Genomic DNA, 14,503 nt, shown 5'->3' with positions numbered 1-14,503 from the left:
GACATCCACCTTACAATATTATACTGAAAGTTTGAATTCGATTTGTTCATGAGTTTCGGAAAAGAATACTTTTTATCACCAGCTAAAAAATATAGCAAAGCGATCCATACGTACGTATTTCCAATAAATGTGTATAAATTCCAATTTTCAGCTTGGGCGTGTACTTTTCCTTCTTTTCCCGAAAACATTCCAGGGTTTTTGAGTCAAAATTTCAGGGAATTCTGATTCTTACATTTCTTCACCACCAGAGGACACTCGAGATCAACTCGTTTCATTGTTTGAAAAGGAATATTGGAATAGAAAAAAACATGTTGTGAAGTGTAAACCATGTTCATGAAATATAATGGGATTAGTTAGTTTGCGTATAGAGTACAGGCTACCAGTAAATGTGACGCGGGCCACAGATTATAATACGGGCCTGAGTTTGGACCACCCTGGGTTAGATAACTTGCCAAAACTTTATTGTATTCATCAACAGTGACAGTTGTCTAAAACTAAAATTCCCGTTGTTTCAATTAGATATTAAGATCTTGAATATCGCTATTCGATAACCAGCTATGGTTCTTCGCGGCTTTCCTCCCTAGTCAAACTGTGCGATTAATTAATTATTCCTTTTCATGAAATTTGTGAAGGAATATTATTTTTGTGGCCGAAAACAAAATATTTACTTGACTCGAGCTGATTATGCCTTTTCAGCTCTTAGCTACTTTGCTGAGGCGCGCTCCTGCATGTCTGTCTATACGCCAATACTCAAGCGTGGCAGAATGAATATATTTCGTTCTTCTTAATTAAAATGAATCCAAATAAATCCAACAATTACAATGAAAATTCGGTTTTCATAAGACTCAGAAAATAAGTAATGGCTTTCTTGCGGTTCTGACATCCACCTTACAATATTATACTGAAAGTTTGAATTCGATTTGTTCATGAGTTTCGGAAAAGGATATTTTTTATCAACAGCTAAAAAATATAGCAAAGCGATCCATACGTGCATATTTTCTATAAATGTGTATACTTTTTGATTTTCAGCTTATGTGTGTACTTTTTCTTCTTATCCCGAAAACATTCCAAGACTTTTGAGTCCAAATATCGGGGAATTCCATTGAGGTGTGGGAATTCCGATTCTTACATTTCTTCAACACCAGAGGACACTCGAGATCAACTCGTTTCATTGTTTGCTTATTAAAATAGAAAAAAAATGTTGTGGACCAGTTTATGAAATATACATGGGATTAGTTGGTTTGAGTATATCGTGCTTATTTCTAAGATCTGTGGTTATTTTCTATCTCGCGTCTTATGAGGTAACGATGTGCTTATTTCTAAGAAAAGTGCTTATCTTTGATCTGTGTGCTTATTTTGTCCTAAGAAACATGGATGACTCGTTCATGTTTCGCGTATAAAGCTTCTGTGAAAATAAGGGACGATGTTAATTATTATTATAAGTAGATGGCGATCCTGGGTATAGGCCATTATTCGTTCAAAAGACTGCGTGGAAGAGTTTCCGCGATTGCTATCGTGCAGTGAAACTATACAGCAGTGGTTCTCAAACGGTGGGCGCGCCCCACAAGAGGGCGTGGACAATTTTTGAGCAGGCGCGAAGCTAATTTAAAATAAAAAGATTTGATCTTGCCCGCCCTATTGAACCACAAAAGCCATCGAATACCCTCCAATATTTGTTAGATTCACGATGTGCGTTATCCACCACAAAACCTCGAATGAAACATCTTGTCAGTCAAAAACAACTGCACTAATAAAAAAAAGAACAACAAGTTTTGCTTGTTTTAAAAACCTCATTTATTTCATTATTTACGTTCCATCCACGTATCCTCAACGTGTTTTCTGAATGAAACATACTTTCGCCTTACTATATTTTATTTGTAGCTTATTGTTTGGAAGGTATTTTTGAGGTGGGGCACGAGAATTGACAATTTTTTTTGTAATGTGAGAGTGCGGGTGGCGGAAACGCGTTTGAGTATGACGTCACTTTCTATTGACTACGCCACAATAAACAACTTTGCTTGATAGGAATCTGTGATCCTTATGTCATGATTTATTCAGTGTGCTTGAACGCTCGATCTATGTTTGTATATTCACCTTTGTAGTTTGATGTATGCAAAGTTTGACTGTATTTCACCCTTTATATTACTTTACATTACAAGGCAGGGAATTATAGAGATTTATTTCTACAAATACATATAAAATGTCAAGGGGCAAAAAGGGAATTTGAAAGACGGAATTTTATGTGGAATAGTGCCTGTAACTGTGAGACCACTACAACTGATTGCAATGAGTTCCCTCTTCAATGATGAATTTACCCTCGGGTGAGAACCCCATGTTTAAGGGCTCTATTTAGAATTTGTCGTTACACCTGAAGTTTAAAAAAAAATCAATTATGTAGTGTTCAAATTATGTTTCTCTTTTGTAATAGTTTGTTTTCGTCGTATTCCGACAGTGTTTATCGATTATTGATTGTAAACCTAATTGAGTTTGAAACTAAATCCGTCTAATAAATATAGTTTATGCATCGCTGAGGGACGTATTCAATTTACAATATCATTTTTAAACTTTCACGGCTGATGGAAAAAAATGAAACGCACTATAATAGCGTAAATTTAAACTTCGACCATATAATTCACATATTCAAGGTGTCTCGCGTTTTCCGGCTGCATGCGAGCAAGTTCTCATATCAAGTAAATAGCGTTCCAGTATCTATATTCGCTGAGTGTTTTTTTTTTATTTAATACGTGAATCGACTTAGACGGTATAGAAAATTGCTTTTTTATGTCATCCACTTAGATCTATGCATTTCTCAGGCAAATACTTCTGCTGCTATCCGCTAGAATTATCGGGTTATTAAGATGGATGTCGTGGTGGAACGCATGATAGTACCAACAACATACTGTGTTTTGGCTGTTGTAGGAATATTTGGCAATGGACTGGTTATCTATGTAATGACTTTTTTCGTGAAGGTGAGTGAGCTAGATACTATAACCGCGGAACTCATAAAAATAGAACATTTGTGAAATTAGAAGGCAAAAAGTAGATATAGTTGTAAAATGGATAAACTACTACTGGAAATACCATTTGAGTCGCCATCACAGAAAACAAACTAAAACTAGTTAAAAATTCACTTATTTTACCGATCTTCACTACTATTTGTACACAGCTGTGCATACGGTTACAAAACTTAATTTTCGTCTCGGGTTACATGAGTAGACAATCTCTAGATATAAAATGTTGTCGAAGTCAATTGTTGATTGTATAATTGATATTGATTCTACTCCTAAAATTAATCAGCCAGAGATTTGTATTTTTAGACAAAGTCCGTTACTGATGTTTACGTTACAAACTTGTCTATTGCGGATTTACTATTCGTTTCAACGCTTCCTTTCTGGGCGCACGAACTATTTTGGGACAATTGGATATTTGGAGATGCATTATGCAAGGTTATGATTTACTATAAACTTTCATTGAATATCTTTGTTATTAGTTGAGAAATTCAATGCTATACTGTCACATCTGAAATTAGAATATCTCATTTGACAGCGATTTTGCTAACCTTTTCGCACTGTCGACGGCGTCATAGCAGTAAATTGACATTAAACAATTTTGAGATCAGCCGTCTTTGTTTAGATAATGTAAATGGAATTTTTGTATATTTTGGATTGTTTATTATTTCACATGCTGAAAACACATTTGTCAATTTAAATTTGTGCGGAATATCAGGCATGATGTATAGCACAATTCAGTAAGGTTCTAGATATGAAATAAAAAAAATTGGGCTAAATTGTTCAACCCGTTTCAAAATTGTAATAACGCTCTACTCCGCATTGCGTTATAGCGCTGCATCACGAAGTAATGTATTCTTCTTTATACTACCCAACGCCGATTGTAGATTTTAATTTGGCCGGGTGACAGACACAAACACATAGGACACGGCACCCAAATGCTCCGAAACTTAGCACTTACTGTTGGCACAAATATTACCACTACAAAGCCAAAACCCCATTTTAGTAGCATAATTGATTTTGTTCATTTTTACGTTCAACGGAGCTGCACAATTATCACACGATGGATCGGCGATTTGATGTCCACAATATCACTTTATCAAAATCTTGAAGACACTCATAAATGTCGTTTAAGGACACTTTTATTATTAAGAATCCCAGCAAAATTCAAATATACACAATTGCATATAAAAACTTCTAAACGTTCGGTGTACTTTATGACAAATGAATATTAAAAAATGAATATCACATTGAGATACCATCATGAAGTAGCTGTGGTGACTTATCGTCAACAATTTAGCATCTGGCATTTCACAATTTCAACAAATATTGAATCAGTGCTCTCCCATTAATGCAAATTTTGTCTCAAGGGAGCAGTGTTAAATGCATCTTACCTAAATCCAACATGCTTTTTTGAAAATGTTCAGCTAGTTTTATGAAATTCGACAGCTTGTAGACTGGAATAGTTTAAGTGAAAAGCAATGCCAACAATTTAGTTACACTTGGTGACAGTTTCCTTTAACATGCGAACGAGCTATGGAGTACCATATAAATTAAAATACAAAGCAAAATATTACCAAGAAAATACAACACAGGTGAATTGATCTCGCTTCGCGTAACATTCTTTTTGAAGTATCATATTATGCTACTTTTTACCGAGTGAGATAAAGCTAATTTTTAACGCAGACCGCAATTATTTTTAGAAAAGGTTCAGTATTATTTCGTCCCATTTTGAATGGCAATTAAATAACTCTCAGCACAAAATTACACAGCATGTGAAAATTGCCACTGCAATTGTAACACGTGGTACAGACTGCGATTCATCGAACCACCGTGCCTTATCTTATACTATTGTCTTATTTCTAGTATCTATAGATGAATTTCTGAACGTTATCACATGTTTCATGACAATTGATTTGAATTTATTACTCCTAGAAACTAGATGAAAAACCTACCAAGTCATATTTTTTTCCAACAATTATAAAAACGTGATTTAATATTGAAAAATATCGTCTGCTTATTACGTTATATTAGCATTTGTGCTTTCTGTAATACAATACCGTGTGTATGAAAGCTTTAGGCTATGTGATTGATTTTAATATATATATATATGTGGAATTTATTTCTAGTTATTTTTGAGATATTGACTTCCAAAAAACTCTATACAGCTCGTTGCTTAAATTTTACTAGATGAACCGAGATTTTTCAGATTCAGCAGAGACTTTCTTAATTACTTTAAACCTTTTCGTCATTGTACTTACACGTTCTATAATTGTGCCAGCAAATAAACGAAGTTGCTATACAAAAACTCCTGAAGGATAAAATGTCCATACATTGATGCGGACTAATCTTGCACGCTACGGACCGTACAGCCGAACTTAAATCCGATTACATAATTGTGACAAAATACGACCATGCAATTTTCCAGATGATGAATTCCATTTCCCATAAGAATTAGTTAATTCATGTGCGTGCGTATTTAATACGTTGCAGCTCATTGCGAGCTTGTGGCGCTCTCTTTTCTAAGCTAATCCCTAGAATCAAACTAACGGCGACTGACTTGCGACCGAAACATCATCTCAAATTCTAATAATTAGTATGATCAAGTTATTTGAACAAATTATCCCTCGCTTTGATAGCACCCCACTCCGATAGCTTTTGTTAAGCATGATATAAAAACTGTTCATTTTTATGGACAGAAGTATTTGCGGGTAGTACACTCATGGGCCTGGAATGCCGGCTTCAAGTAAAACAAACTTTGAACTTTTGAAATAATCAACAGTTTTTATTTCAGATTTTGAGCGCCGTATCCTTTTTCAACATGTACGGATCGATCTTCTTTCTGACAGCTATGGGATTAGACCGTTGGTTAGCTGTCGTCCAGGTATATTACATTCTATGTTTGACTTGCTATCTAAACAGGTGCTTGATTGATCGGATAGACTGCGCAATTAAGGGAAATGACTATCATGTCGATCATATATTAAATCATACAATTACGTATGTGGGCGATATATAATAAGGAAAATATAATCCCATATACAAATAACAAATAAAGATTGAACTTTTATTAAAATTATTAGTCAGTCGAATTTGTGATATTCAGTGGATATTCATGCTCAAAAACGTATCCTATACTACTGTATAACAAGTTTTCAATACGAAAATAAATTTCGATTTTTTTCCCTGTCCAAAAAACAACAGTTCTCATCTTCTTAATAATTCAATATTCTCGTTCTATTGGTATACGTATAATATTATTTTCAGGCTGTTCAAAGCAGAAAAACTAGGACGGTACGAAGAGCCTGGATAAATACTGGAATTGTTTGGACGGTGTGCCTCATATTCACCATTTTCCCATTAGCATTTCGTAATACATTAGTACTGGGAGAAGATAGGTTTGTTCAAATACATTACATTTACTATTGATACAATAGCCTTTAACTATCTTGGTTCACAGGTTAAAGTTCCCAGTCTCAAGATTCATGCCCACTACTTCACCCTTGATGTAATAAAGGTGGTTAGTTAACATTGATAAATACAAAAATAGTAGCTTGTGACAAATCGTTAACTGTGTACACAGAGTTTTTTACGGAGAGGGGGTCTAAAAATTTGGTATAAAAAGTTGTCCACGGAAGCAAGATAAAATTTGAAAACAGAAAATTGTTTATTGAATGTACGTATATTAATCGTTACCTTCGATAACTGACGGGTCAGAGTCCTTGCGTTCTAATTATCACCTTCTGAAATAAATTTAATTTGTTGTATAAAACTCACTTAATATGTGAGTAAAATTGGGAAGATATCGATTTTTCATAAATTTCACTCGTTCTGTTTAAATTGCAATTTTTATTGTAGCCACCCACGCCAGGGACAAGCTGTCAGATTTGTCTTGAATGATTTTTGTCATGGTGTAACCTCCTCCTGTACGAAAGCAATATGCGACAATAAAAGTCTACAATTTTTAAAATGATAAACAATCAACATATCCTCACCATACGTTGTTCTTGGAATGAAATTCACTACAAAAGCTAGTTACGAAAAAAAATTTACAGGTTTAACATTTTAACAATATTATAATTTTTGCAGGGAACGATGTGCATGGATTTTTCCGAACAACTTTCGTTCACAATTGAATGTGGTTTATGCTCTTTCGCGTACATTGATTGGTTTTGTTATTCCTCTGTCCATCATTCTGTATTGCTACATCAGTATTCTCGTATTCATGAAAAAAAGAAGCAAGAATAAAGGAAAGAAATACAAAGGTATTATTGACATTTTCGCTCAAATGGTTAAATTCTCCTTCAGTTTTTTTTAATCATGATTTATACGATACCTTATGTTTAATGGCATATAAAACACATATTACGCCTTAAATTAGACCCACTTCTGAGACTGATATTTTATTATTTTTCAGGTTTATCGAGAATAACAAAAATGGTTGCTCTAGTCATCATTTGCTTTGTAATTGCTTGGCTGCCAAATCAAGTAAGTTTTATATTTTTAATTTATAATTTTTTAAAAAAATGTTTCACGTTTTCGCTCTGAACAAGTGTCCGTAGAAACAATATGCATAAATTGGGAGCTACTGCAAAATAAGGAAATAAGTACATAAAAGGTGTAAATGTATACTAATTGTGCAATTTATAACTGCAGCCTGCAAATCATTTTATTGTGACATGAAAGTCGGCTTTTTACATTATTGGACTTCGACCTAAAAATTAAAGGCTGTATATTGCCAAAAATAAAATTGTTGAATTTTTTAAAGATACAAATGCAATTTTTGGTGATATTTTCGTTAATGATATGTGGTCATATTCAAATTATTTCCTAGCTTTTTATCTAATTTACACGAAAAAAATATTATAAAAGTAGAATCACTTAATACAGCATAAATGGTAAGACCCGGTTATTTCAAATGATCGGGACTTCTGCATAGAAAATATTTTGAACTGAACGTTTACGAGAATGTCGAGATGTTACCTAAATTATGATATATCTATTATAAAGTAGTTTACGCGAGGGCATAGGGTTTTAGGGTGGTTTAAACAACATTATACTAAATCGTACAAAGATTAGACGATCGCATATGTCAATAAATATACAGTTTGTCGAAGTCTTTGGATTGTGAGACTTCAAAAATACACCACTTAACCGTGCTTTATCAAGCACGATAAAGCAAGGATATATGACTAAGCAATCAGTCAAAGCACAAATTGTCTCTGTTTGCTTTACATTTACTAGAAAATGAGAGGAAATTACAGTTTTTTCAATTAGTTTATACTTACATACATGCTGGTTAAAATGTTAGACTAGCATAAAAACTGCGAAATGTCTCTTTTGTTTCGCAAACCGGTACGTTGGGATTTGTCTCTGCTACAAGGAAACTTAGCTTATAAATAGGGCCGTCAAATTTAATTTAGAAAATAGCACAATTTTACTCGGAAATTGCAGTTAATATAAATGCTATCAAAAACGCAATGAGTTATTTTACCATCCCAAAATCACAGCTAACTATGCCTTCTAAATACTTCTGAAACGATTTATATATCAAATCGATGAATAATATGATATGAACATATGTTTATTTATAAAATTTAATTTCAAGAACCCATGTCGAAATCAAACATTATCACTGCAGCTGTTGATACCATATTTTGTTTTTATAGACTGTGAATGCATTTGATAGCGTTAATCCCATAATTTATTCTGACTATTTTTGAGTACTACAAAGAGTTGATGGAATGCCGATAAATAGATCTGCGGCTCAACAATCATGCATTTATCGTAGAACTATTAAATGGCGAAAAGCTCTTGAACTTGATATTATTAAATCTCATGAGATGTGGAAGTATATATAGTTCTTTGCAGTGGCAGCGGTACAAATACAATTACACCCACTTTTGTTTGCTGCCCTAATGTATTTCAAGGAAATAGGTCAGAAACAATATACATGCAAATACGTTTATTTTTGCCACCATTTATGCAAAGTTAAATATTAAATTATTTTTATTATAGGTAACTAACTTTACTCATTTTATGAGCTTGGTTGGTTTATTTCGTTATTGTCCAACGCCAACCGCGATTGACGTGAATGCAACACAAACGATTGGTTCTTCCGATCGTTTTATCTCGTCAGGTTGGGGATTAAATGAAACTACGGTAGGTTGAATAACGTGTCACCAATAATTTATTTTCAAACATGATCAGCTAATTAAATGTGATATGAACTGATTTAGGAATAATTAATCAAATTGACTAGAATATCAGATATCGAAGAGAAAATATTACGATGCGTTATTAATTTGAAATTTAGATTACACATTTTTTTTTTCGCATTCATGATTTAGGTGGTTATGAAATTGATATTTTATTTAAAATCGCCATTCTTGAAGCGAGCACAACCTCGTTGAAGTAGGCGACGTCAGACAAGGTATAAGTGATATGTGGAACCCCTGATGAAATTTTGGACAATGTAGTTATTTATGGGTTGGATATTTCCGAAATATTTCTTCCATATACTTAAGTAGAAAAGTGACAGAAACCAAATTCTTAGTTCTTTATTTATCCTAGAATATGGACCCAGTGACGCTGGTTTCAATTTCGTAGTTTACATACAGATTACATGATTACATTTTACGTCATTGGATGATACGTGGATTACAAGACGTATATACAAACATAGGCTTTTAAGGGCCATTGGATTATTAATTTTTAGCGCCTAGTCGGAATATTCGATCAGATTTAAACAAAAAACAAGTTCCTCAATCCTGGCAAGAGAACGAGGATGCTTTGAAGTGATTTTTTAACGTAATTTAAAACTCAATTTTAGACCGAAAATTTCGATCAGGGAAAGATTTCGTCGAAATTAGAGATAACACAAACCGCTATGTACAGCACCCCACGATATCGAACTTCCCATCTTAATCCTATAAGTGAGACAACGACAATCTACTTATCAAACAATGTTCTAACAACTAGTATGGACCATACTACTGAATCTGGTAACTTCGCGGAAAAAATACCGGAGGAGAAGGAATCATCTCAAGCTTTATGTATCAAGTAAATATGAAGTTAATAAAATGCATTTGGATTTTAGGATAATTTCACCCATAAACGGAAAAAAACTAAAACAATTAGAGCCTTGTACTCAATTATCCAGGCTGCTTTTTGTAAATATGTTTTTTATTACTTTTATCATTTACAATCTTGAACCAAACTTGAACACTTTCCTATAATTATTATTACACATACAAGGATGAAATGCACTTTGCTATATACAAATATACCTCACTACTTGAGATATAGGAATGGCTCACTAAAATGTAGAAGTAGACAAATCCCGCTTAGTCGATTTTTATACAAATAAAGAATACTAGCATAAAGATCCAGTGAGAGCAATATACACATTTGGCTTCTACTTGAATGCATATTTTGGAAATGTTCAATGTTACTCGAATAGATGGTTAATGATATACTGCTATTTTTTTAGAACAATTCGGTGCATTCATATGATAACAGTTTGTCTTGGATTCGCAAATTCCGTCATGAATCCAATCATATATGCCTGTGTCGGTTCTGCACTTCGAACACAAGTATCCAAAGCTTTAGGTTGTTTCAAGTTGAAGCAGAATTTCAGGTGACACACGTTTTAACTTATTAATTTAGAGTTAGCCACAAAATATACACGCAACGATACATTTCATATTTATTCTCCTTATCAAATATATATAGCAGGGACGGGCAACTGTTTATTACAATGGGCAAAAACAAAAAAATTATGGTGGCGCTTAGGGCCGGACCAACTGTAAGCTGAATGCCTGAATTTTGTTTCACACGGCGTGCGTATGCTGATCACAGTATTACGTTATTGAATGTTATGTTATTGAATTCATGTCAGACGAATTTTGATCCTAAGTGTCACGTAGTTATAGAGCACAACGTCGAAAACGCCGATCGTGCCGAAAAGTGAGAATATACAAGAAAGCATTAAAAAATAATGGGATAGTTGCCGTTTGTTGCAACCTTTTGATCTATTGAATATTTTCTATATTAAAGATTTCGTATTTTGATTGTAATTTATTATGATCAAAATGTGACAAAGTCGTAAAATTGAATTAAAAGTCGCACAACATGTCACAACACATGCATTCGGGTGTTGGGAAGCACGGTTGAAGTATCTATTACGTAACTATATGGTCATGCTATATGTTTAGCGACAGTATACCATACCATGTTTTTAGTGGTATTATTTGTTTAAGCGTTTACTTGCCATAAGCCACACAAGCCCATTCTTGAAAACTGTACCATACTTTGAAAAAGCCAAGAATATTTGAAAACAACTTATCTAATTGAACTCAAGCTGTCTGAAAATCTATATATTTTTCGGCACTGTTAATTGATAAACTAAGATAAATAAATCATTGACAACCGCGGACTCTTTTTATTCATTTTAATTTTTAGACTTGGACCATTGAAAAATGATGTATCGCATTGAACTGATTGCGCAACCGTCTGCAATACCCTATCACCAACATTATGAAACTTGGGAGTCCTGGGTGTTTACTTGCGATGAAATCGAAATTACGTTGTTTCATTCATCTCTTACAAATTTGTAATATGAAAAGAAAAACAATAGCCTTAGTGTGTAATGCGATGAACCCCTGTTATGCGTTTGGGCTCATCACGGAACCCCTATTAACAATTATTCAACAACACCCATATATGAAATATTTCTGCATTGGGCACTCCAACATTAACAATGAAAGCTATTCCAGAAGATGAAATGCAAAAAAATTCAATGAACCCCCTGATATTAAATTTCTCTCACAAACTTTTGAATCGTGGTTCAAAATTGCTCAATGGAATATTTATGCAGATATCTGGTATTTCATTGATGGGTATAATGTTAAACTACATATATTAACAAAACAGGTTTAACCATCATAAGTTCCAACTCAGGAGTCAGGGTACAATCAAATTTAGTAGACGATGCCAAACTGCGAAAAATTCAGCCTTCTGAATGATGATAGCTTCGCATGTGTATATAGCTGGTTCCTGGCTGTACTATAGAGCAGTGGTTCCCAAACTTTATAGAGTTGCGACCCACTATTTATTACCACATCTTATGGCGACCCATTTATATTCTTTTATTTTTTTGGTGACATAACACAGCAATGGCTAATCATTGCAAAGCTACCGTGTTTCCTCGAAAATAAGACCTGGCCTGAAAACAAGACCTAGTTTAAATTTTAAAAATGATTTTGATTAAACCCTACCCTTAAAATAAATTTAAAATGAGTGGGAGAGGAAAGGTTCAATGACCTGAGGTAAGGTGAGGATCACACCACAATTCAAGATTGCGTGATGTCACAATCACAATTATAATATTTGTCACTTGATTTTTGTATAGGAAATACAAATAAAAAGAATGGATGTCGGTTTTTATATAATGTTTATTAAAAAATCTCGTGATTTTCTACAATGTAATTTTATTTTCGATAAATGAACCCAAAAGACCTCTTTCAAAAAAAAACATGGTGTTATTCTTCAAACGAAAATAAATCTAAACCCTGTCTAAATTTTGGGGAAAACGGTAAGAAGTGCTGTACAGTGTACAAAACTGCTTGCGTGAAAAAGCCACATGGTCATTCTTTGTGTAGCAAATTTTTGTTCCTTTGAGAAGATCGTAAAAAGGAAACTTTCACAGATTAGAATTTAAATTCAATTTAATTCCTTTTTTTTTTGAAGATTTACGTATTCCATTCGCCACTGATCCTAATAACCAGTACAAATAATCAAAGCTTTTCACATCTTTTCACGACCCACTAAGATTCCTTTTGCGACCCACCAGTGGGTCGCGACCCATAGTTTGGGAACCGCTGCTATAGAGCATTATTCGGAGTGAAGATTTGAAATAATGATGAATACAAATATGCCGATGGAGATGCCGAAAAAGAGAATCATATATTATATTTTTTTGTTAGTGGAAGATCGGTAATCAGATCCAGGACGTTGTCCACATATTTCAGATCTAATGCGGATGGATCTGAACGAACGAAACAAAGACGAGGTTGCTTACCATATTAATTATTTTATTTTTTCATGTAAACACGCATTGTTTTTGTGGAAAAGCTATTATACTGCTAAAATAATGAATTATCGACGGGTATACCTAACCATTTTGGCATCGCAAATTTAAGATACCCTCAGCCACATTGATCCCCTTTTAGGACCACCTTCAGTCGCATGCTTCCCGATTCACTACTAGCAGTCACAGCAAAATGTTCGTTCAGAATAGGATAACAATAGATTGGTTTTCATGTGGAACCAATCTAATGTTGTATTGTGCCTTATCTTTTATGGCAGGCGTATTATCGGAAAATCAAATGACAAGTGGAAAAAGAAGAGATTCCTCCCTGAAAAACTTTGATAGGACTTCTGACCACGGGTCGGTGTTTCATGCAACTTCACGTCTCATGACACGAGATGACTCAGGAAAAAATTGTATTAGAAGCATCCAAATAGACAATAAAGAAGACAGACTTCAGACAGCTAATAATCCAGAAACGATGCTTCTAAGGTCATATGATGAATCCGAACCTTCCGAAGAGTTGTTTGGTGGAGTATGGGTCGGCGGAACAAATCAAATTTAAAGAATTATTTGACCATGCCGCCTCGTTCAAAACTACTCACTTGAAATCAATCTTCATTGATTAAGGATGTGACGAATGCCTATTTGAGTGATTTCTGTTATATCGTTATTGATGTTTGCAGCTCTTTGTGCCGTCATACAGAACTAATTATATTGTGTGGCTAGTTCTTTGGATACATGCCAATTGAAATAACGTAAAATGAAGCCTCGTAAAATTGAACTATTACTTTAAATTCGAAATACTTATTAATGAGTCAGAGTTGGGTGGGAAAACCAACTTACAAGAAATTCCACTGTAACTGTTTTGTTTTTGGCTGAACATATCAGCAATGGAGAAGAAACCTATTTGTTCAGAAATATAAATAAAAGTTATGATATGGCTCCCGTTGTAAGATATACAAAATTTTCTTTTTATGTGATGTTTAATGTAATATTGACTTTTTGATTTTTTTTAGTCGTACTAAAACTCACTACAATTATCTAATGTTATCTATAACAATTGCGATGCCGTCTTAGGGCGAAAATTTCGCGTTTTAAAGTATTCTTTGCTTTGTCAATTTATAATTTGTGTAAAATAAATGGAAACTTTCAATGCAAGGTTAAAAGGGGGCATCTATATTGCAGGTTTCTTACTGAATGGATCATTACAAAGCAATAATGGAAGACCACGCCAGATATTGATTTCTATTCAAACTTGAAATAAAAAAAAAATGAAAAATAGAACTTAAAAAATTCTCAATGACAGAGGTGCTCTCACAAAACAAACCCAGAAAGATGGGAGCGACATGCGGGAGAATTCACAGATGCCAGATTATTGGTTGGAAGAGACAGTCAAATTGGC

General features: G+C 33.9%; 1 protein-coding gene across 4 annotated transcripts; it reads left to right on the top strand.

The window, feature by feature from the left end:
* Positions 1 to 2,304: 2,304 nt before the first annotated feature.
* LOC120335243 (type-1 angiotensin II receptor-like) lies at positions 2,305 to 14,288 on the top strand. 4 transcript variants are annotated; one of them, XM_039402721.2, is made up of 12 exons: positions 2,305 to 2,321; positions 2,814 to 2,969; positions 3,318 to 3,446; positions 5,803 to 5,892; positions 6,276 to 6,406; positions 7,098 to 7,273; positions 7,426 to 7,496; positions 9,027 to 9,170; positions 9,841 to 10,070; positions 10,501 to 10,647; positions 12,995 to 13,080; positions 13,377 to 14,288. In XM_039402721.2, exons 2-12 carry the CDS (start codon positions 2,859 to 2,861, stop codon positions 13,661 to 13,663), a joined length of 1,602 nt encoding a protein of 533 aa, XP_039258655.2. In that variant the 5' UTR covers positions 2,305 to 2,321; positions 2,814 to 2,858; the 3' UTR covers positions 13,664 to 14,288. The 4 variants fall into 4 exon arrangements, with proteins under 4 accessions (XP_039258655.2, XP_039258654.2, XP_039258657.2 ...); XM_039402720.2 differs by lacking the exon at positions 2,305 to 2,321 and adding an exon at positions 2,583 to 2,690; XM_039402719.2 differs by lacking the exon at positions 2,305 to 2,321 and having other exon boundaries at positions 2,699 to 2,969.
* Positions 14,289 to 14,503: the final 215 nt, after the last annotated feature.

This window comes from Styela clava, chromosome 2, assembly GCF_964204865.1.
Source record: "Styela clava chromosome 2, kaStyClav1.hap1.2, whole genome shotgun sequence".
Taxonomy (NCBI): Eukaryota; Metazoa; Chordata; class Ascidiacea; order Stolidobranchia; family Styelidae; genus Styela; species Styela clava.
The sequence above is the reverse complement of the archived record's forward strand: the minus strand, read 5'-3'. Positions and strand labels throughout refer to the sequence as shown.